A 21,150-nucleotide genomic window follows, 5' to 3' on the forward strand; every position below is an offset into this window, starting at 1 on the left:
TACATGATTTCGAGCGGGGTTTGCTTCTGAACATGCGCAGAAGCAAAGTCTTTTACAGAAGTCTCACTTGCACATGCATACCCTCATAAGATTTTACTTCCTGCGCATGCGCAGAAGGAAAATGTTACTTGGGCGCACGCCGAGGTCGCAGAGCTCCGCAGGAAGTGCACCGGTAGTAGCCGTTAAGTGGAATACACCAGTGTTTCCCAACCTTTTTTGAGCCGCGGCACATTATTCACATTTTCAAAATCCTGGGGAACATTGAGGGGGGGGGGCGCAAAAAAGTTTGGACAAAAAAAATCTCTCTTCCTCCCTTTTGCTCTATTTCTCTCTCCCTCCCTCTTTCTCTCCCTTCCTCTTTCTCTCTCCATCCCTTTCTTTCTCCCTTCCTTCCTCTCTCTTTTGCTCTTTCTCTCTCCCTCCTTCCCCCCTCTTGCTGTCTCTTTCCTTCTTTCCTTTCTTTCCTTTCTTTCTCTCTCTCATTCTGTCTCTCTTGCTATCTCTTTCTTTCTCTCTTCCTTCCTTCCTGTCTTTTGCTCTTTCTCTCTCCCTCCTTCCCCCCTCTTGCTGTCTCTTACTTTCTTTCTTTCTTTCTTTCTTTCTTTCTTTCTCTCTCTCATTCTGTCTCTCTTGCTATCTCTTTCTTTCTTCCTTCCTTCCTCTCTCTTTTGCTCTCTTTCTCTCCCCCTCCTTCCCCCCTCTTGCTGTCTCTTTCTTTCTTTCTCTTCTCTCTCTCTCTCATTCTGTCTCTCTTGCTATCTCTTTCTCTCTCTTCCTTTCATTCTCTCTCTTGTTCTCTCTCTTCCTTTCTTCTCTGCGGAGGCCGGCAAAGCTTTTTCCGGGTAGGCTGGCTGGGGAATAGGGCGCGCGCGTGCACGCACGCACCCCCGAAGTTCCAAAGAACCTTCTCCGACCTCTGCTGTGAGAAGGTTTTCTCCGAACGCTCGCCGCCGTTGCAGCCACCACTGCGGGAGGAGCTGGAGAAAGGGGCAGATCGGGCGAGCCGGCGGGCGAGCATCAGCGTCGAGAAGCCAGGGGTGCGAGGGGAGTGGAGGCACTGGGAGGTGGGGGCAGCCGCAGAGCCGGCCTCCACACTTTCATCGCTCCCCACCCCAAACTCCAACGCCCAGCTCCTTACGCGGAAGAATTAAGCTCTCTTTTTTCCTGCCTTCCTTCTTTGGGGCCCAGCAGGTTTGCGCCGGCAGCGGCCCGCCCAGCTGGAGCTTCCCTATAAGCTTTGCGGCACACCTGCCTGTGTCTCGCGGCACACTAGTGTGCCGCGGCACACCGGTTGGGAAACGCTGGAATACACCCCTGCAGAACCTATAAGAACCTGCTGAATTTCACCTTTGGAGTAAACTAAGTGTTAAACTCTTGAAAAAACAAATGCTTGTTCAGCTCTACTTCTCTACCAGGATTTTTCTGCTGTGCATGCGCACACGCACATAAATAAATAATTTAGAATATAAACAGGACTATGTAAAATACTATCTAATATACTATATTATTATTATTGTTGTTGTTGTTGTTGTTGTTATTATTATTATTATTATTATTTATTAGATTTGTATGCCGCCCCTCTCCGTAGACTCGGGGCGGCTCACAACAATAACAAAGACAATGTAAGAACAAATCTAATAATTTAAAAAACACTAAAAACCCCATTATTAAAACCAAACATACACACAAACATACCATGTATAAACTGTATAGGCCCGGGGGAGATGTCTCAGTTCCCCCATGCCTGATGGCAGAGATGGGTCTTAAGAACTTTACTAAAGGCAAGGAGGGTGGGGGCAGTTCTAATCTCCGGGGGGAGCTGGTTCCAGAGGGTTGGAACCGCCACAGAGAAGGCTCTTCTCCTGGGTCCCGCCAAACGACATTGTTTAGTCGACGGGACCTTGAGAAGGCCAACTCTGTGGGACCTAACCAGTCGCTGGGATTCGTGTGGCAGAAGGCGGTCCCGGAGATATTCCGGTCCGATGCCATGAAGGGCTTTATAGGTCATAACCAACTCTTTGAATTGTGACCGGAAATTGATCGGCAACCAATGCAGACTGCGGTGTGTTGGTGTAACATGGGCATACCTTGGGAAGCCCATGATTGCTCTCGCAGTTCATGACACAAAATAAAATTGCTAGTTTCATATTTACTGCAGCATTTAATTTGTTCTTATTGATAACTTTATTTAGTAAAGTATCTAATAATACTTTATTAAATAAAGCAAAATTACAGTATACTGTTGCATCTTTTTTTAAAACTGCATTCATCCAGCTCTTTAAATAAAGAGCAGATCTGGATTTTTTTAAATAGCTGTACTGCTGACTTTGGACACTAAAACGTTTTTTCATTAATGTAAATGGGAAGAGACTCCCATTGTGCATCGTTTTGCTCAACGCAAAGGGCTCTGAAACTTTTCTGCAAATTCCCCACCAAAATGTGAGCCCGTGATCCAAACCCCACTATCTTCAATGAAAAGATTTCCACTGTGTGCTTTAGGCGCAGTCCAACTCAAGCCAATTCCAAACAAACTTAACAAAAGCATTAAAAGCAGAATTACTGGTGTGATTCTTCTAACCCTAGCTCAGTGTTTAAATCGCTCAGAAGAAAACACCAACAACACATGGCAAAAATAGCAACAAAAGCATTTCCATACAGTCTTTCACTTCTCCTTGTTAATTTAATCTGTCGCCATTCTGTCCTTTTTGCTTGGGCTGTGATAAACCAAGCATAGTAATCATCCATTTGGCCCGGAAAAGGAATCCAAAGGCCTAGAATCAATTCACACATGTTCAACCCAACCACAATACTGTAGACATGCTGACTTAACAATATTGTCAGGCTTCTAGTTTCCTATACTTTAATCACTATCTGATGAGCAGAACAATTCCAGCTGATTCATATGGACACAATTTAAATCCCAGACTAGAAGAAGGGTGGAAATAATGTTTCCTTTTAGTCGCTTGGCATTCTTTCTCAGATTCGTTAGAATAATGAGCTCAATATGCAGCACAATCGAAATAAAAAAAGAGAGAGAGAGAGAATGCATTTAATATACCTAGCGCAGAAAAGCTGTGCGCGCAAAAGAAAATGAAACTCTAAACACAAGTCAACGGTGTATTTTGAAAATAGGATAAACATCAGGGTGGATAGCATGTTTCAAAATAACACTTCGTGAAACAAGTACTGTATACAATACTACAATCAGCTGCTATCCCAAAAAATAGGCAAGCTAAGTTGACTTTGTTGATGGGTGAGTAAAATGATATAGGTCCTTCTCATCTCTTGGACTTGCCATTTGAAACAGGAATAGGGATTGGTGCCAAGGGATTAAACAGCTAATCTATTCAAAATGCAGACATATTTCGAATGTATGTTTTTTGCATTTAGCTAAACATCAACTTTCAAAAACTCCTTAGGCATCTATTTATATTTCTCATCTCAAGAGAACGACGTTACATTCTTTAAATGTAAAGACTCAGATAAGTTGAGCAGTTAATATTTTAAAAGTCTAGTAACAATAGCAATTAATTACATTTATATACCACCCGATTCCCAGCAACTTTGGGTAGTTTATACAGCGATACCTCGTCTTATAAACGCCTCATCATATAAACTTTTCGAGATACAAACCCGGGGTTTAAGATTTTTTTACCTCTTCTTACAAACTATTTTCACCTTACAAACCCACCGCTGCCACTGGGATGCCCCGCCTCTGGACTTCCGTTATCAGCGAAGCACTCATTTTTGTGCTGCTGGGATTCCCATGATGCTCCCTTTGCTGGGAAACCCCACCTCTGGACTTCCGTTGCCAGCGAAGCGCTCGTTTTTGTGATGCTGGGATTCCCCTGCAGCATCGCAAAAACACAGACGTCTGGAGGTGGGGTTTCCTATGGAGGGGATCCTCAGGGGAATCCCAGCAGCGCTACAACGGCTGGCAAAAGGGGTGAATTTTGGGCTTGCATGCATTAATCGCTTTTCCATTGATTCCTATGGGAAACATTGTTTCATCTTAAAAACTTTTCACCTTAAGAACCTCATCCCAGAACCAATTAAGTTTGTAAGAAAAGGTATCACTGTACATTGATTAAAACATTGAAAGCAATAATGAGAAAGGAATAAGAAACAAAAGGATAAAAATAGAGAGGAAATGGGGGGGGGAGCCAGGTTACTCTTAAGTGGGGGGGGGGGACGACCCACATAATGCCAGAAATAAAAGTTCACAAAAACATTTGAAAGCAATCATTTAGATTTCTTATTGCAGTGGCATAAGTCTGCATCTACAAAACAAGTGATCTGATATATAGAAATAAGAAAGATAAAGATTAAATATTTCCAACAGACATCTTATTTTTAGTAGTACCTCTGTATCCTTCTCATAAGCCTGTGTGAGCTTCTGAATTTCATTTTTATATTCTGTGCAACCCGCTTTCTCTTTCTCCAAGCAATCTAATACGTTTTCTAGTTCCATGTTTAACGTAGCTATTAAGGATTCTCTGTCTGCACACTTAGTTTGCAGATTATTTAACTCCTTCCTGGTATCGGTGAGACTGTCACGTTTTACCTAAAAATAGTATATATATATAAAAAAAAGATAAAGGCTTCATGCAAGAAAGCACAACCTTCTTTATCTGATAACTCTGTTCATATACAGATGTCTGAATATCCCACAAACAAGACCATTTTGCTCCCATGGTTAACTACAATAAGCAAACCACAGAATTTAAATTTAAGTTAAACAAAGCCACTAGTGCAGTGATGGCAAACCTATGGCACGGGTGCCACAGGTGGCACACGGAGCCATATCTGCTGGCACTCGAGCCATTGCCCTAGCTCAGCTCCAACAGGCTCTGGAAGGGCGTTTTTGGCTTCCAGGGAGCCTCCAGGGGCAGGGAGGAGGACATTTTTGCCCTTCCCTGGTTCCAGGGAAGCCTTTGGAGCCTGGAGAGGGTGAAACATGAGCCTACTGGGCCCCCCAGAAATTGGGAAACAGGCCATTTCCAGCCTCCAGAGGGCCTCTGGGTGGCGAGGGAAGCTGTTTTCGCCTCCCCAAGCATTGAATTATGAGTGTTGGCACTCGCACATGTGCGATAGCACGCACCCACGCTCTTTCGGCACATGAGGAAGAAAAGGTTCACCATCACTGCACTAGTGGGACTCCAGTGGAACTGTTATTTTACTTTTAGGCTTGTTGCACTGGCATTTTTCAAAACCATCATCACACATGAATAGTCTTAAACCATTTATTCTGAAGGTATCCTGCTGCACCAACAAAATATCTTTGATTAGAACTTTTTCAAGGTTATAACTATAGTCGAGATAAAACTTATTAGAAGAATATACCATTTATTTAGCTTTAAGTTAACAGACATGTTAAAGAAGAAAATACCTGAAGTTCTTGAGCTTGAGAACTTAGCTGGTGTTTGGAAACGTCAAGTTCTTTTGCCAACTTCTCAGAAAGAATTGTCATTTTCTCTAGCTAGCAAAAGAAAAGTAGTAAACAATACATCAGATTCAAGAGAAATGAAATTTCAGCTTAATTGACTACAGACTAAAGCTGAAATTTCATGCTGACTGATTTTCCTGTGAGTAAAATGGCTGATATCACAGCAATGGGCAGCCTGACACTAAATTAAAGATGTTGTTCCTTTTCTGGTAGTGTCCCTGTCTGCTGTATATTAGTATCTGTTCTGCCGGGCTCTATGGTATGAGTCTCCCAAAAATTCAAGGGTAAAAATTTCAGACACACACACACACACTTGAAAGTTCAAAAATAAAGTTCTTTATCACAAAATTCAAAAGAAACAAAGCATCCTTTTTCTATTGCAAAGAGCACTCGTCCCAAAACAACCTCGTAGGCTGTACAATCCCCTTAATCAGTCCTTAAGTACTTAGCTAGCAGCTGTGAAGAAACGTCACAGCCCTCCTTCTTCCACAAAGTGAGACACACACACACTTTGCTCTGCTTTGGTTTCAAAGTCGTGAAAAATCAACAAAGTCTGGAAACAGCAAGGCATGGTCCTGAAGAAACAAGGATCAGATAATCTTCCACAACAGCCAAACCAGCATGCTGCTATTTATATCAGCAGCTCTAATTACTGGAGCCCCACCCAAACACAGGTGGCTTCTCTTATCTCCTGTAATATTTCTTCAATTGGTCTCTTCTATGCATAATTCTACGCCTGTGTGGGTCTAACACTTCCTCATCCGAATCGACCGAAGATAATGGAGATTGGCTTCCTGGGCTGTGTGACAAGCCCCCCTCTTCCAAGTCACCCCCACCTTCTTCTTCGTCCGAGGAAACTGTACTACCTGACTCTGTCAGCAATAAAACAGGCCTATGACATGTTGATGTTTCCCCTGCATCCACCGCCACATTCCTTGGGGCAGGAGCTGGGCCAGAGCCAACCACAACAGTATCTATAGTTGCCTTAGGTATACTTTCCATTCTGCAGGAATTGGATTTCCCCAAATAATGTATTGATTTAATGCAGCAGTTGCAAACACATTTACTTGCAAGTCATTAAGTTCAATAGGATATGGAACTTTTCAATAAACACATTTATATATAAATGTGTTTAGCCTCATAGTCTCAGCCTGACTTGGCATAAGTGGTAAAACTACTAAGTTGCTCTAACTGAGCAAATCAGTAGAAAAAGATTATCATGATTAAGAGTTTTTTAAATGGCTGTGGAAAGTTTACAAGCACAATGTAGGTAGACTTCCCACCCACCCCAGCCCCTTAATTGCTAAAGGGGGGGGGGGGGTTGCTATTAATTTCAGCACAAAGAAAACAGAATACCAGACGACAGAAGTGCTATCAAGAAGGCAAAGAAAGGGCACAGAGGTATCCCATCTGCCTATCGGGAGGGTATACTGTAGTCTCTGGCTCCATATGACAACTTCAGGGTCAGGTCCATTGAGTCCTACTGGGAAGTCTTGTGGCAGGTCATCTGTTGGCCCTGGGCTGCTTGCAATTTATTTTCTTGACAGTTCATTCTTCTTGCTGACAGAATATTTTTTTCTGCTTTTTTTTTTATCAGTCACCCCTTTGGTCTCTTCCCACTGCTGTCTCTGGCATCAGTTCACAATAAAATATGTTCCTCAGCCAAAGCCTGCTGAGTTGGCTTTTCAGTTGTGTTGAAGATCAGGTGATGTTCATCCTCCCAAATAACATTTCACAGCGGAAATTAAGGGCCTCTCGCCTCCAAAGGCCACTAAGATGTCAGTTGTTAACAAAAGAAATTAAGTAAGGGTGGTAAGAATACCAAGACGTGTAACTACTTCCCCTGGGACTCATTTGGTGGCTCTCAGATAGCAGGAAAGACTTGACTGCAAAAAGATTTAAAACTTTCAATATTGTAACGGATCAAACACATTCTAAAGTAAGAATGTTGTATTTTTGTATATTTAAGTCAAAATTGTAGCAGTTTGCTAAAAAGAAATCTATCCTTTTTCATATAGTTAAGTGACATAAAAGATACTGGCAAAATGAACCACAGATCAATGAAAACGAGATGGAAGAAGTAGTAGAAAATATATATATATAAGATAAAGAACACAAGAATTAGAGAGATGAGAAGGAAATTTTTACATAAATGGTACTTTACACCAGTAAAACTAGCACACTTCCAGAGGAAAGGAAAAGGAAATTGCTGGCATGGTTGCCAAATAAAAGCAGTTTTTATGCATATGATCTGGGAATGTGTTGAAGTTCAAAAATGTTGGAAGGAAGTACAGAATGAAATTAACAATATGCTAAACATTAATTGGATAATCAAGAAAGAATTAGCAACACTAATTAAACATGGGGAATTACGAGAATTTAAAGAAATCAAAACAGCAGCTTTGGAAAGCGCTCAAGCAGTAGTGGTACTAGGGTGGAAGGATAGTAATAAATGGACAATCCAGAATTGGTACTGGTATATGGTGGACCACATCCACTTCGAAATTATGGAAATAAGATTAAATAACTTTGATGAAAATAAATTGGAGAAGCTGATGGCACGATGGAATAAGGTGAAAAATTATATCTTAAGTAGAATTTATGACGACAATGTGAAAAATAAATTCCAATCACTTTTTGTATGTAAAGAAATGTAAACCGGAACTAAGGAAGAAATTGAAATTTATTGGAAATAATTTAACCCCCTAAATGGTGGTGGGGTTTATTGGTGTTGGGCACTTTTTCTTTAAGATTTTTTTGTTTGTTTGTTTGTTGTAATAAAAATTTAATAAAAATATTTTTTTTAAAAAGTGACATAAAACTGGGATGTTTTATAGCTCTATCAATAATCCCATTAAAGTGAACTGAATAGTTTGAGAAGGTAATGAGATGTACAATACTGTGAGAAGTCTTATAAAATTCAATTAGGTTTACTCTTGAGTAGCGAATACAATATTACAATTCATGAGTACCTTAAACACTTATGTACACTGTGGGGGCACAAAGATCTATTTAATTAATTTTAAACACTAAAAACAAAGCTAAAACCAGATTTAACTATTTGTCCTTTGAAGACATTAACAAAAATGGTCCAGGAATTTTTTTTTTTAAATGCATACATTTTACATTAAGGCAGCAAGAAACCAAATTTTAACACTTACCCCCTCCAATGCTAAAGTCTCTACTGTTTACTCACCTGCTATCAATTTGGACTAGATGTAAACACTGGTAATAAACTATGTGAATATACCTGTAGTTTTTTTATATACATTGTACTGTATGTGAAATCTTAAATGGTTAATAAAAATCAGTCACGCATAAAGCTTAACTTAGAATAATGGGGCATTACAACATTTCAACGCAAACAAAAAAAATAATCACATAAACACATACACAGAGCTCAACACACATTCTTAAGTTAAAGTGAATCATGACCATGGGGCAAGCTTAAAGGAAGAGCTGTGACAAAAAAATTATTTCTTCTTCTTCTCTGCAAAGCTGTCAACTCAACATTCCCAGTGTTTTGACCTCTGTAACAGGCAAGGAATCTGTAGCATTGTGGGCTGAAGGCTATATACATGGAGCTGAGCAGTGCAAGTGTTACCTCATTAGATGCCTCTTCCTGCTTGTTCTGATAATCTGTCAAGGTACACCTCAAAGTCTCAAGGACAAGAGTGAAGCTCGGAGGTTTATCTTTGTCCTTGTGAATGCCTGAAGAAAAATGCAGAATCAAAACAAAGCCCTTAGAGCTGAGCAGAAAGACAGGAAAACTTCTCCAAGAACAACAGAGATATTTAAATCAGTTGGGCTCCAGTGACAATAACAGAATGTTGAACAACCCCTGTGTTTTCTCCAAGGCACACTGGTGGATCTGTTCTTTAATATCAAATAAAGGCGAAGAAGAATTTTTGCGCTATGGCTACAGTTCACCACATGAAAAAATATGAACTCTGGCTTCTTTCCCTACACATCTTGAGGCCTACCTCCAATCTTATTTAAAGGTATCTAATGATTGCAAGCCTGGGTGTCGTTCAAAAAAGATCCTCCAAACGAAACAAACATTTGCTCTCAAGCGCAGAGCATCCGTGCCTTCAATGATTCATGCTCTGCCATGCATTTTGGAAAGAAATTTTCTTTCTATGCCAAAGGACTGCAGGGCTTCCTATTTTGCCTGGGTGCAAGTTAAAGTACTTGAAACCTCAAAATATTATTTCTTCTTATATGTACCCTATGCAGGAAAAAAAATGAAAAATAAAACCCAAGTGATTATCTAACCTAATTTAACTGATGGCCACGTTTGTCAATAGTGACATCTCCTAATTCCTCTTTTTCCCCAAAACAGTATTTTCACTGTTCATTAATGTTCTGTCGGGCTCTCTGGTAGACTCCTCCCAAAAATTCACAGGTACAAATTTTAGACACACACACGTTTGAAAATTCAAAACAATGTTCTTTATAATGAAAATTCACTTAAACTAAGCCCTCTTTTTGTATAGCAAAGAGCACTGGTCTCCAAACAAACTGGTAATTTGTACAAGTCCCTTATCAGTTCTGTGATACTTAGCTTGCAGCTGTGAGGTAATTCACAGTCCTTCTTCTTTCACAAAGTGAAACACACTTTGCTCTGGCCCTATTTGGACCGGGAGTCATTGCTCACAGTCACTCATGCCCTCATCACCTCGAGGCTCGACTACTGTAACGCTCTCTACATGGGGCTACCTTTGAAAAGTGTTCGGAAACTTCAGATCGTGCAGAATGCAGCTGCGAGAGCAATTATGGGCTTCTCCAAGTATGCCCATATCACTCCAACACTCCGCAGTCTGCATTGGCTGCCGATCAGTTTCCGGTCACAATTCAAAGTGTTGGTTATGACCTATAAAGCCCTTCATGGCACCGGACCAGAATATCTTCGGGACCGCCTCCTGCCGCACGAATCCCAGCGACCGGTTAGGTCCCACAGAGTTGGCCTTCTCCGGGTCCCGTCGACTAAACAATGTCGTCTGGCGGGACCCAGGGGAAGAGCCTTCTCTGTGGGGGCCCCGACCCTCTGGAACCAGCTCCCCCCTGAGATTAGGATTGCCCCCACCCTCCCTGCCTTTCGTAAACTCCTTAAGACCCACCTTTGCCATCAGGCATGGGGGAACTAAAACACCTCCCCCTTGCCCATGTTGTTTTGTTGATTGATTGACTGTGTGCCTGTTTTTTATATATACAGTGGTCCCCCGATTATTGCGAGGGTTCCGTTCCAGGACCCCTCGCAATGATCGGTTTTTCGCGAAGTAGCGCTGCGGAAGTAAAAATACCATCTGCGCATGCGAGGAGCCGAAGATTGGCGTTTCCCCGCCGCCCACGCAAACTCCTCGCTGCTGCCGCGCCCGCCGCTTGTCTTGTCTGCCCGTCGCTTGTCTTGTCCGCCCGCCGCTCGCCCGCCCTTCACCCGCCCACGCCGTTCGCTCGCGCCGCTTCCCAGCTGAGTCCTGAAGCCAGAAGGCAAAGGCGAACTTCCGCGTTTGGCTTCGGGACTCAGCTGGGAAGCGGCGCTGGGGTTTCCCCAATGCCCACGCAAACTCCTCGCTGCCGCTCGCCTGCCCTTCGCCCGCCCACGCTGTTCGCTCGCGCCGCTTCCCAGCTGAGTCCTGAAGCGAACTTCTGCGTTTGGCTTCAGGACTCAGCTGGGAAGCGGCGCTGGGGTTTCCCTGCCGTCCATGCAAACTCCTCGCTGATGCCCGCCGCTCGCCCTCCCGCCAGCAAGAGGGGGAAGACCCAGGGAAGCCGCCCAGCAGCTGATCTGCCCGGCGCCATCTACGCATGCGTGGCCATAGAAAAAAGGGCGCGCATGCGCAGATGGTGTTTTTACTTCCGGGTTGAAAAATCGCCATATAGCCGTTTCGCAATGATCGGGATCGCAATACCCGGGGGATCACTGTACTGTTTTTTATGAGATTATTAATTTAAATTGGAACTGGATGGGTGGGCATTGGATTTGGTATTGTGTACTGTACTGTTTTTTTATTATTGTTGTGAGCCGCCCCGAGTTTGCGGAGAGGGGCGGCATATAAATCCAATAAACCTAAACCTAAACCTTAGTTTCAAAGCGGGGAAAAATCAGCACACAAAAGGTCAGAGTCAGTAAAGCAGTCATGAAACACAATGATCAGATAATCCTCCACAATGGCCAAACCCACAGGCTGCTATTTATAGCAGCCTCACTAATGACCACAGCCCCACCCAACCACAGGTGGCCTCATTTTCTTTGATAATAATCTCTCAGTTGTTGTTGCCTATGCATCGCTCTCCGCATGCGAGGCTGTATCATTAACTCTTGTTCTGAATCCAAAGAGGAGCTAGATAATTGATCTCCCTCTGAGCTGTCTGCCCCACTCTCCTCCTCCCTGTCACTCATGTCTTCTTGGTCAGAGGAGCCTTCATCAGCAGATTCCACCGAGGGCAAAACAGGCCTGCAGCATGTGGATGTCTCCCCCACATCCACAGTCCTTGGGGCAGGAGCTGGGCCAGAGCTAACCACAACAATTAATTAAGTAGTCATGGCAGACCTTAATGAACAGTTTAAACCATGGTTCAACAACCAAAATGTTGTGTGATTTTAAATTGTTAAAAATCAATAAATAAAATTTATTTTTAAAAAAAAACCAAAAAAAACCCAACCAAAACGTCATCTGTAACCAGATGTAAAATTAATAGTTCAAACAATGGTCATTTCATTAGAAGCACAATGTCTGAGAGCTCAGACTACCATAACTGACTTCTTATTGATATCATTATTACAATTATTACTACTGTATTTTGCATATAGACAGAGATCAAATTCCTTATGTGTCTAATCACACTTGGCCAACCCTGAAGCTGATCTGACAGAAGTCATTTTAAGGCTTCGCTGTGTGTGGCAACATTGAAGGTGAGGGATAGGGAGGGGGAGATTGAGATAGCTGGGGTTTTGTAGCCAAAATACTTTGCCCTGGGAACCAAAGACATTTTAACACCTGGCGAGAGAGAGGAGGAGCGACATTCCTAGGCGGCTGGATCAGGCTGTGTGACTGATTGTTTGGAGAAGGGGAAAAACTTTTATTTTTAATTAGGTGAAAACCGCAGATACCTTCAGAGTCGGTTTTCACCAGAACAGTGCTAATATGATACATCCAATAAAACTGTTATTTGAGGAACCTACCTGTCTTGGAGTTTTGTTTACTATGGATGTATTACTTGGAATCCTGACAGGTATTCTATTCTATTCTATTCTGTTCTGTTGTTCTGTTCTCTTCTGCTTTACTCTACTCTCTACTCTACTCTACTCTATTCTACTCTACACTCTACTCTACTCTACTCTACACTCTACTCTACTCTACTCTACTCTACTGTTCCTGAGAACTGGCACTCAAAATGAACTTGTACATAGCATACACATGTCCAGTCAGCGAAGCAGTGGAAGTGATGTGCCAGTGCCTGGAGCCTGTTGGGGCCTGGATGGGTGTCAACAAACTCAAACTCAACCCAGACAAGACAGAGTGGCTGTGGGTCTTGCCTCCCAAGGACAATTCCATCTGTCCGTCCATTGACCCCCTCAGAAAGGGTTCGCAACTTGGGCGTCCTACTCGATCCACAGGTCACATTAGAGAACCATCTTTCAGCTGTGGCGAGGGGGGCGTTTGCCCAGGTTCGCCTGGTGCACCAGTTGCGACCCCATTTGGACTGGGAATCACTACTCACAGTCACTCATACCCTCATCACCTCGAGGCTCGACTACTGTAACCCTCTCTACATGGGGCTACCTTTGAAAAGTGTTCGAAAACTTCAGATCGTGTAGAATGCAGCTGCGAGAGCAATCATGGGCTTTCCCAAATATGCCCATGTCACACCAACACTCCGCAGTCTGCACTGGTTGCCGATCAGTTTCCGGTCACAATTCAAAGTGTTGGTTATGACCTATAAAGCCCTTCATGGCACCGGGCCAGAATATCTCAGGGACCGCCTTCTGCCGCACGAATCCCAGCAACCAGTTAGGTCCCACAGAGTGGGTCTTCTCCGGGTCCCGCCAATCAAACAATGTCGCTTGGCGGGACCCAGAGGAAGAGCCTTCTCTGTGACGGCCCCGACCCTCTGGAACCAACCCCCCCCCAGAGATTAGAATTGCCCCCACCCTCCTTGCCTTTCGTAAGCTTCTTAAAACCCACCTCTGCCACCAGGCATGGGGGAACTAAGATACACTTTCCCCCTAGGCCTTCACAATTTTATGTATGGTATGTTTGTATGTATGATTGGTCTTTATATAATGGGTTTTTAACTGCTTTTTTAGTATTGGATTTTGTTGTACTGTTTTACTGCTGTTGTTAGCCGCCCCGAGTCTGCAGAGAGGGGCGGCATACAAATCCAATTAATAATAATAATAATAATAATAATAATAATAATAAATAAATAATAATAATAATAAATGGATGCTATTTATAGAAAATAAAATTTTATTTATTTATTTATTTATTTATTCGATTTTTATGCTGCCCTTCTCCTTAGACCCAGCGCGGCTTACAACATGTTAGCAATAGCACTTTTTAACAGAGCCAGCCTATTGCCCCCACAATCCAGGTCCTCATTTTTCTAAATTTTCTAAAGTTACTGGAAGCAACATGATCTGGTTGTAGAGCATGATCTGCATGTACTTTTAGCCACTGTGCTTTAAATACATTTTTCAAAAGGCATAAGTGCAAATGATTGTTACATACAGCAAGGTCTTATGCTACATGATGGCTTAATAGGTGTTTCCAAAACCTTCAATTCTGTAACAATATTCCAAAACTGATCACTCTTAGCTTCTATAAAAATGTGTATTTTTATAGAATATGCAAATATCTAAAAGAATATGCAAATAACTTTCTGAAGATGACTCTGATTTCTTGAGACATTAAAAGTATACCCTTTATTAAGAGAGTTGTTCCATATATATTGATTTTGGAGGCCATTAGTTCTGCATCTCACATTTCAAAATCATTATCATATAAAAAGCAATCTTAAATAAATAAATAAATAAATAAGTAAGTAAGTAAGTAAGTAAGTAAGTAAGTAAGTAAGTAAGTAAGTAAGTAAGTAAATAAATAAATAAATAAATAAATAAATAAATAAATAAATAAATAAATGCATACATACATAACCTGCACAATTCTTTATTCTAAAGACTAAAGATCCTACAAGCCAAGAACATATCACTTTATACACATTTCTTTTCTTTAAAAATAAAACTCTTAAATTGGCTAATTTTATTTTGAAGAAAAAGCAACTCCAAGGAGCTTCAATCCAAAATGTGTTCTCTATCTACATGGAACTCTCCTGTTTCTCATTCATTCATTGTTGTTATTGCAACCATAATTTCTGCTTGCCCTAGCCACAATTATTTTTTGATAAAAACCATGAAAGTGAGATACTTTCACAACTTGTAGCAAATAATATTTTAATGGGTTTCCCCTTGGATGTCTCCAGTCTCTTTGCCGTGAAAGTAGAAACACAAAAAGTAAAGTGAAATAAAGCTATTGAAATTAGAGAATAATGAAAGTGCTTAACCCAATAATGTTTTGGATATTATTTATTTGATTTCTATTCTGTATCACAATATGGCCATCACTGACCCTGACCACATCATGAACAAAAACAGCTGGCACAACTATCTGTGTAAACAACATGCCAACTCTTCTTTGTTACAGTCCTCCCTGTAGTTAAAGATTGAGAAGCACTGCAAATCTGCACCTTTGGGAAAGTCCAAAACAACTCAGAACCAAATAAATTTCAGTTTTATATTCATCACCACAGCCTTTAGATTGATTAGATGTAACTTCAGCTTATTATCTTTTATCTAGCCCATTATGAAATCTAAGCAATTTTCAAGACACTTTTCAGAAGTGGTTTCATATAGATGTTGACCAACACTGAGCAATAATAATAATAATAATAATAATAATAATAATAATAATAATAATAAGAAGAAGAAGAAGAAGAAGAAGAAGAAGAAGAAGAAGAACAACAACAACAACAACAACAACAACAACAACAACAACAACAACAGAGTTGGAAGGGACCTTGGATGTCTTCTAGTCCAACCTGCTGTTTAGGCAGGAAACACTACACTACATCAGATAAATGATTATCCAACATCTTAAAAACTTCCAGTGTTGGAGCATTCACAACTTCTGGAGGCAAACTGTTCCACAGATTAACTGTTCTAACTATCAGGAAAGTTCTCTTTAGTTCTAAGTTACTTCTCTCCTTGTTTAATTTCCACCCGTTGTTTCTTGTTCTACCCTCAGATGCTTTGGAGAATAGGTTGACTCCTTCTTCTTTGTGGCAACCCCTAAGTTATTGAAACACTGCTGTCATGCCTTCCCTAGTCCTTCTTTTCATTAAGCTAGATATATCTAGTTCCTGCAACCTTTCTTCATATGCTTTAGTCTCCAATCCCCTAATCATCTTTGTTGCTCTTTTCTGTGCTTTTTCTAGAGTCTCAATATCCTTTTTGCATTGTGGCAACCAAAACTGAATGCAGTATTCCAAGTGTGGCCTTACCAACGCCTTATAAAGTGGTATTAAAAGTTCACATGATCGTGATTCTATCCCTCTGTTGATGCAGCCTAGAACTGTGTTGGCTTTTTTGGCAACTGCTACACACCGCTGGCTCATATTTAAATGGTTGTCCACTGGGATTCCAAGGACCATCTCACAATTACTACTGTTGAGCAAGGTACTACATACACTGTACCTGTGCATTTTGTTTTCTGGGCTGCAGTCTCTCACACCTATTAGTAACACATATAATTTATAGACGGGGTATAGAGTTTGAGTATGTGCATGGATTATAATTTGGATCTCTGTTGGTATGAGAAAGCCTTCTGTACACATTGCCAGCAAATCAGTAGCAGAGCAGCAATTGATCTTTTGATTAATCTCTACCTCAAGAAAAAGTAATGTACTAAGAAACGTTAAATAAATATATCAAGCAGAAGTATTTTATGAGAAAAATATTGGACAGAGGGAGTAACCTGGTATCAAAATGTAATAATATTTTATCTGGGATAAGAGGCTTCCTGGGCTCCTCAGAGGGAATAATAAACTTAATAGGTAAGATGTTAAAAGAAAAAATATATACTGGATGTTAAAAAGGAACTGCATGTCCTATATATGCGTTAAGAAGCAGTCTGGTAGCACCCCATCCACCTAACCAATTTTATTAAAAGGCATAAGTTTTCATGACCTGCAGCTCACTTCGTCAGAAGCCAGAGCAAGTAAAACGGATGGCTATCAGCTCACTTCTCACACTGCATGTTTCTTTCTATTTTTTAAATATTTTGAAATTCTCAACTCATAAGCAAAGGCAGGTTAAGTATGAATTCCATTCCAGTCCTGTAATTTTTATGTTCTGGTAAGGCAGTTTTCCTTTACTCTGTATTCCATGGTTTCCTTAGAAAACAAATCCACACATCTGTCTATGGGCACAGCTGTGTGTTTCTGCCTCTTCCTAGTGCTATGCTACTAACGGTTTATACGCCTAAAGCAGGGATAGGCAACTATGGCCTCTTTATGATATATGGACTTCATGGCTAGCTCAGGTATTCTGCAAACTGAAGTGCACATGTCATAAAGTTTACCATATTATTATTATTATTATTATTATTATTATTATTATTATTATTATTATTTATTAGATTTGTATGCCGCCCCTCTCCGTAGACTCAGGGCAGCTCACAACAACAATAAAACAATTCATGACAAATCTAATAATTTAAAAACATTAAAACCCCATTATTAAAGCAGACATACACACAAACATACCATACATAAATTGTATAGGCCCGGGGGAGATGTCTCAATTCCCCCATGCCTGACGGCAGAGGTGGGTTTTAAGGAGTTTATGAAAGGAAAGGAGGGTGAGGGCAGTTCTAATCTCCAGGGGGAGCTGGTTCCAGAGAGTCAGGGCCGCCACAGAGAAGGCTCTTCCCCTGGGACCCGCCAAACGATATTGTTTAGTTGACGGGACCCGGAGAAAGCCAACTCTGTGGGACCTAATCGGTCGCTGGGACTCACCCCATGCCTCTGGATGATCTCACCCAGAGGTTTCATGTAGATATTGAATAGCAGGGGGGAGAGGACTGACCCCTGAGGCACCCCACAAGGGAGTAACCTTGAAGTCGACCTCTGACCCCCCCACTAACACCGACTGCGACCAACCGGAGAGGTAGGAAGAGAAGCACTGAAGAACAGTGCCTCCCACTCCCAACCCCTCCAGCCGGCGCAGAAGGATACCATGGTCGATGGTATCGAAAGCCGCTGAGAGGTCAAGAAGCACCAGGACAGAGGATAAACCCCTGTCCCAGGCCTGCCAGAGATCATCCATCAGCGCAACCAAAGCAGTTTCCGTGCTGTAGCCGGGCCTGAATCCTGACTGTTGAGGGCCTAGATAATCGGCTTCTTCCAAGGACCATTGGAGTTGAAGCGCCACCATAGTTGCCCACTCCTGTCCAAAAGCAAAACTAAAGCAAACCACAATAGTTTCCACACTAACTGTGTTTGATATTACTCTTAGAAGACTGTGTCCAAATGCTCAGCCCCACAAACGTGCTATTTATTTAATTTATGGTTTACTTCATACCAGAGATGGGGAAGGATGGCCACTTTATGATCTGTGAAAACCTGTGGACTTCAACTCTGGTTCAGGAATTCTGGAAGTGGAAGTCCACAAGTCATAAAGGGGCCGTAGTACCCCACCCTTGCTTTATAGAGAAACTGGGTCACTATCCTTTATTGTATTGGCCATAACCATTCATTTGATCTCTCTTTTTTAAATGTGCTGAAAAACAAGACAGGACCCTGGTCAAAAGATGTAAGGATTACCCAATATCAGCCTATTCTTCTGTTCAGCCTCAAGACATGAGCTACCTGTGAGTCTGCTTGATGTAGTGACACATTACACAAATGTTAAGTCTGTAGAAAGGAGACAAGTAAGCAATCATCCCAAAAAATAAGATAATGGCATATTTCCCACCACCACCTTTTCCCCCCAGGCAACAAAGAGAACATCAAAGCTAAAAAAAAAAATACCTATATACAAAAGCATATGTTTCATGCAAATGATTCTTTTCAACTTGCTTTGTCTTGGCTCCTTCTTTCCAGGCAGCTTGATCCCCCTTGCCAAAAAAATCTGCACTAACCAAGTTGTTCCAAAATGCTCAGCTCAGAGACTTCTTCAATGCTTCTGAAAAGGAGGAAGTGTGCTTCGAGCCAATTTCAATAGTCTCCGTTCCCTGCTTTCTCTAAGCTATGTCCTGCGTGTCTCCCTATCTCCCTAGATGCAGAACGGATTTTGGTTCCAAACCTTTGGCTGGGTTGGATGAGGGCCATGAAAAATTCATGGTAATTACATCAATACTCATTTGCAGCGAAAGCTGAAATGCAAGAGGGGAAACGGGCGAGTAAATCCCCGCTGTGTGAAAGGAGAAAACAAATCTCAACTATGTAGTGGGAAAGTCCCTGCTTCCAAATGGTGATTAATACAAACTGGGGCTGTACCACCGCGGAACCAAAGGCCAGAATTCTTCCAGTGCCACTTCTGTCATTGTAAAAAGATGTATTGTCAGGATCGTTTCTGTCTAGAATTACTTCCCCTCTGACTTAACGTGGGTGGCCCACTGGCAGCCTAATCTTGAAAAATAATACAAGTGATAGGACAGATTTATGCAGAAAGGGTGGGAGAAGGGGAGGATTCAGTAAAGTATGGTTGTTTTTTCACTTGGGGGGGGAGAGAAAGACTACTCAATTCCATTTTAGGAGATCATTTTAATGCCTATCGTCTGCTTCTGCAAAATGCAAGTGTTTGCTCAAAGTAAAATAAAGTTAAACTCTCCGTTGTGAGTTTGGTTAGACTTCTGGCTACCAGAACCAGATCAACTGGAAAGGAAGGCAAAATCTGTGTAAAGATGGAATTACAGTGGCTCAACAACAAATCTCAAAAGAATGAGAGGAAAAAGACCTTTTGTCTCTGAAATTTCTTTCAGCACTTCCCTCCATTGAAATTAACATTACCGACGATCAGGCAAGGGTTCCTCATCTCCGGCACTACCGCTGTGCTCCCGGAGACTAGTGTGGGTGCATGTGCATCAATGTGAGATTCGGCTTCTGCTCATGCGCCGGAAGCAAAATCTCACGTAAGGACGCTCACACGCATGGGATTTCTCCAATTTCTTTGCTGCAAAAAACCGCTGAAAATTGGTAAAGTCTCGCACATGCGAGCATCCTCATGCAAGATTTTGCTTCCGGTGCATGTGCAGAAGCTGAATTTCATGCGGGCGCACACGTGCATGTGTCGAGAATACAGAGATGTGTGTACATCTCCATTCCCGCTACCACAATATAGTGTGGCCTGTACTGGTGCAACCCACTACTGCCAACGATGCAGAGCAGACAATGGCCGGGTGGAGGAGCCACTTCTGCACTGGGGTTGGGGGTGGAATTTGCTTTGGCATCACTGCCCAAGGAGCTGCTGATACAGTTCTACAGAGGAATCATTGAGTCGGTCATCTGCACCTCTATAACTGTCTGGTTTGGTGCTGCAACCCAACAGGACCGACAGACTTCAGAGGATTATCAGAACTGCAGAAAAAACAATTGCTGCCAACCTGCCTTCCATTGAGGACCTGTATACTGCACGAGTCAAAAAGAGGGCGGGGAAAATATTTACTGACCCCTCGCATCCTGGACACAAATTGTTTCAACTCCTACCCTCAAAACGTCGCTACAGAGCACTGCACACCAAGACAACTAGACACAAGAACAGGTTTTTTCCGAAAACACTGTCAGACTTTCTACTAAATCTGCACTTCTATTCTACTAGTTTTTCTCATCATTCCTTTCACCCATTTCCTCCCATGTTGACTGTATGACTGTAACTTGTTGCTTATATCCTAAGATTTTTATTAATATTGCTTCTTCATTGCTTATTTGACCCCTATGACAATCATTGTTGCACCACATGATTCTTGACAAATATATATTTTATTTTATGTACGCTGAGAGCATAAGCACCAAGACAAATTCCTGGTGTGTCCAATCACACTTGGCCAATAAAAATTCTATTCTATTCTATTCTATTTATACTAACACTGTAAAGAGTCGTGTGAGAAACTCCTGTGTCCTACACGACTTTTTCTGAACACACAACCTTTAAGTAGCTGAAGGTTGCCTGTGAATTTGGCTCAGTTCAATGAAAAACATCTGTTCCCCTGGTAAGTCCACTGTCAGGACGTTTTTCTCATTTGGCTTTCGCCGCGACCTTTCCCAGCCAATCGCAAACAATCCAACACTTGTAAATCAAGTTTGGGCTGACAAGAGCAGGCCTGCATTCAGTCACCCCATCGCAGCCAGTGAGGCCACTCCACTGCTGTGAGGGCTGCTCTTGGCATGTCATCGAATCAAAGCATGTTGAGAAGGGGGAATGTTAGAGGCATCTGCAGAATTCCCTCCTATTTAGTGATGTTGGAACACTGACAGATGCATCTGTCATTTCATAGCTTCAACTAACCTGCTGTCCACTGGCTTGACATAGTAAAGCAGTCCAGAAGTGAATCCAGCTCTCTCACATTGTTTTCACATGTCTCTGCTAGGAAGGCTTGGCGTTTCCTGGTCTTCATTTGGCAGGAGCGAGAAGAAAGCCAGAG

The 21,150-nt window shown here is 42.0% G+C and overlaps 1 protein-coding gene across 1 annotated transcript in view; it reads right to left on the reverse strand.

The window, feature by feature from the left end:
* CCDC171 (coiled-coil domain containing 171) overlaps positions 1-21,150 on the reverse strand; it is a 222,465-nt gene that overhangs the window by 123,276 nt on the left and 78,039 nt on the right. The window contains 4 exon segments of the mRNA XM_070736888.1: positions 4,364-4,564; positions 5,390-5,479; positions 9,051-9,157; positions 21,015-21,117. Of these exon segments, the coding sequence (XP_070592989.1) occupies positions 4,364-4,564; positions 5,390-5,479; positions 9,051-9,157; positions 21,015-21,117 (501 nt within the window).

Source organism: Erythrolamprus reginae, chromosome 2 (genome assembly GCF_031021105.1).
Source record: "Erythrolamprus reginae isolate rEryReg1 chromosome 2, rEryReg1.hap1, whole genome shotgun sequence".
In the NCBI taxonomy this organism is placed as follows: domain Eukaryota; kingdom Metazoa; phylum Chordata; class Lepidosauria; order Squamata; family Dipsadidae; genus Erythrolamprus; species Erythrolamprus reginae.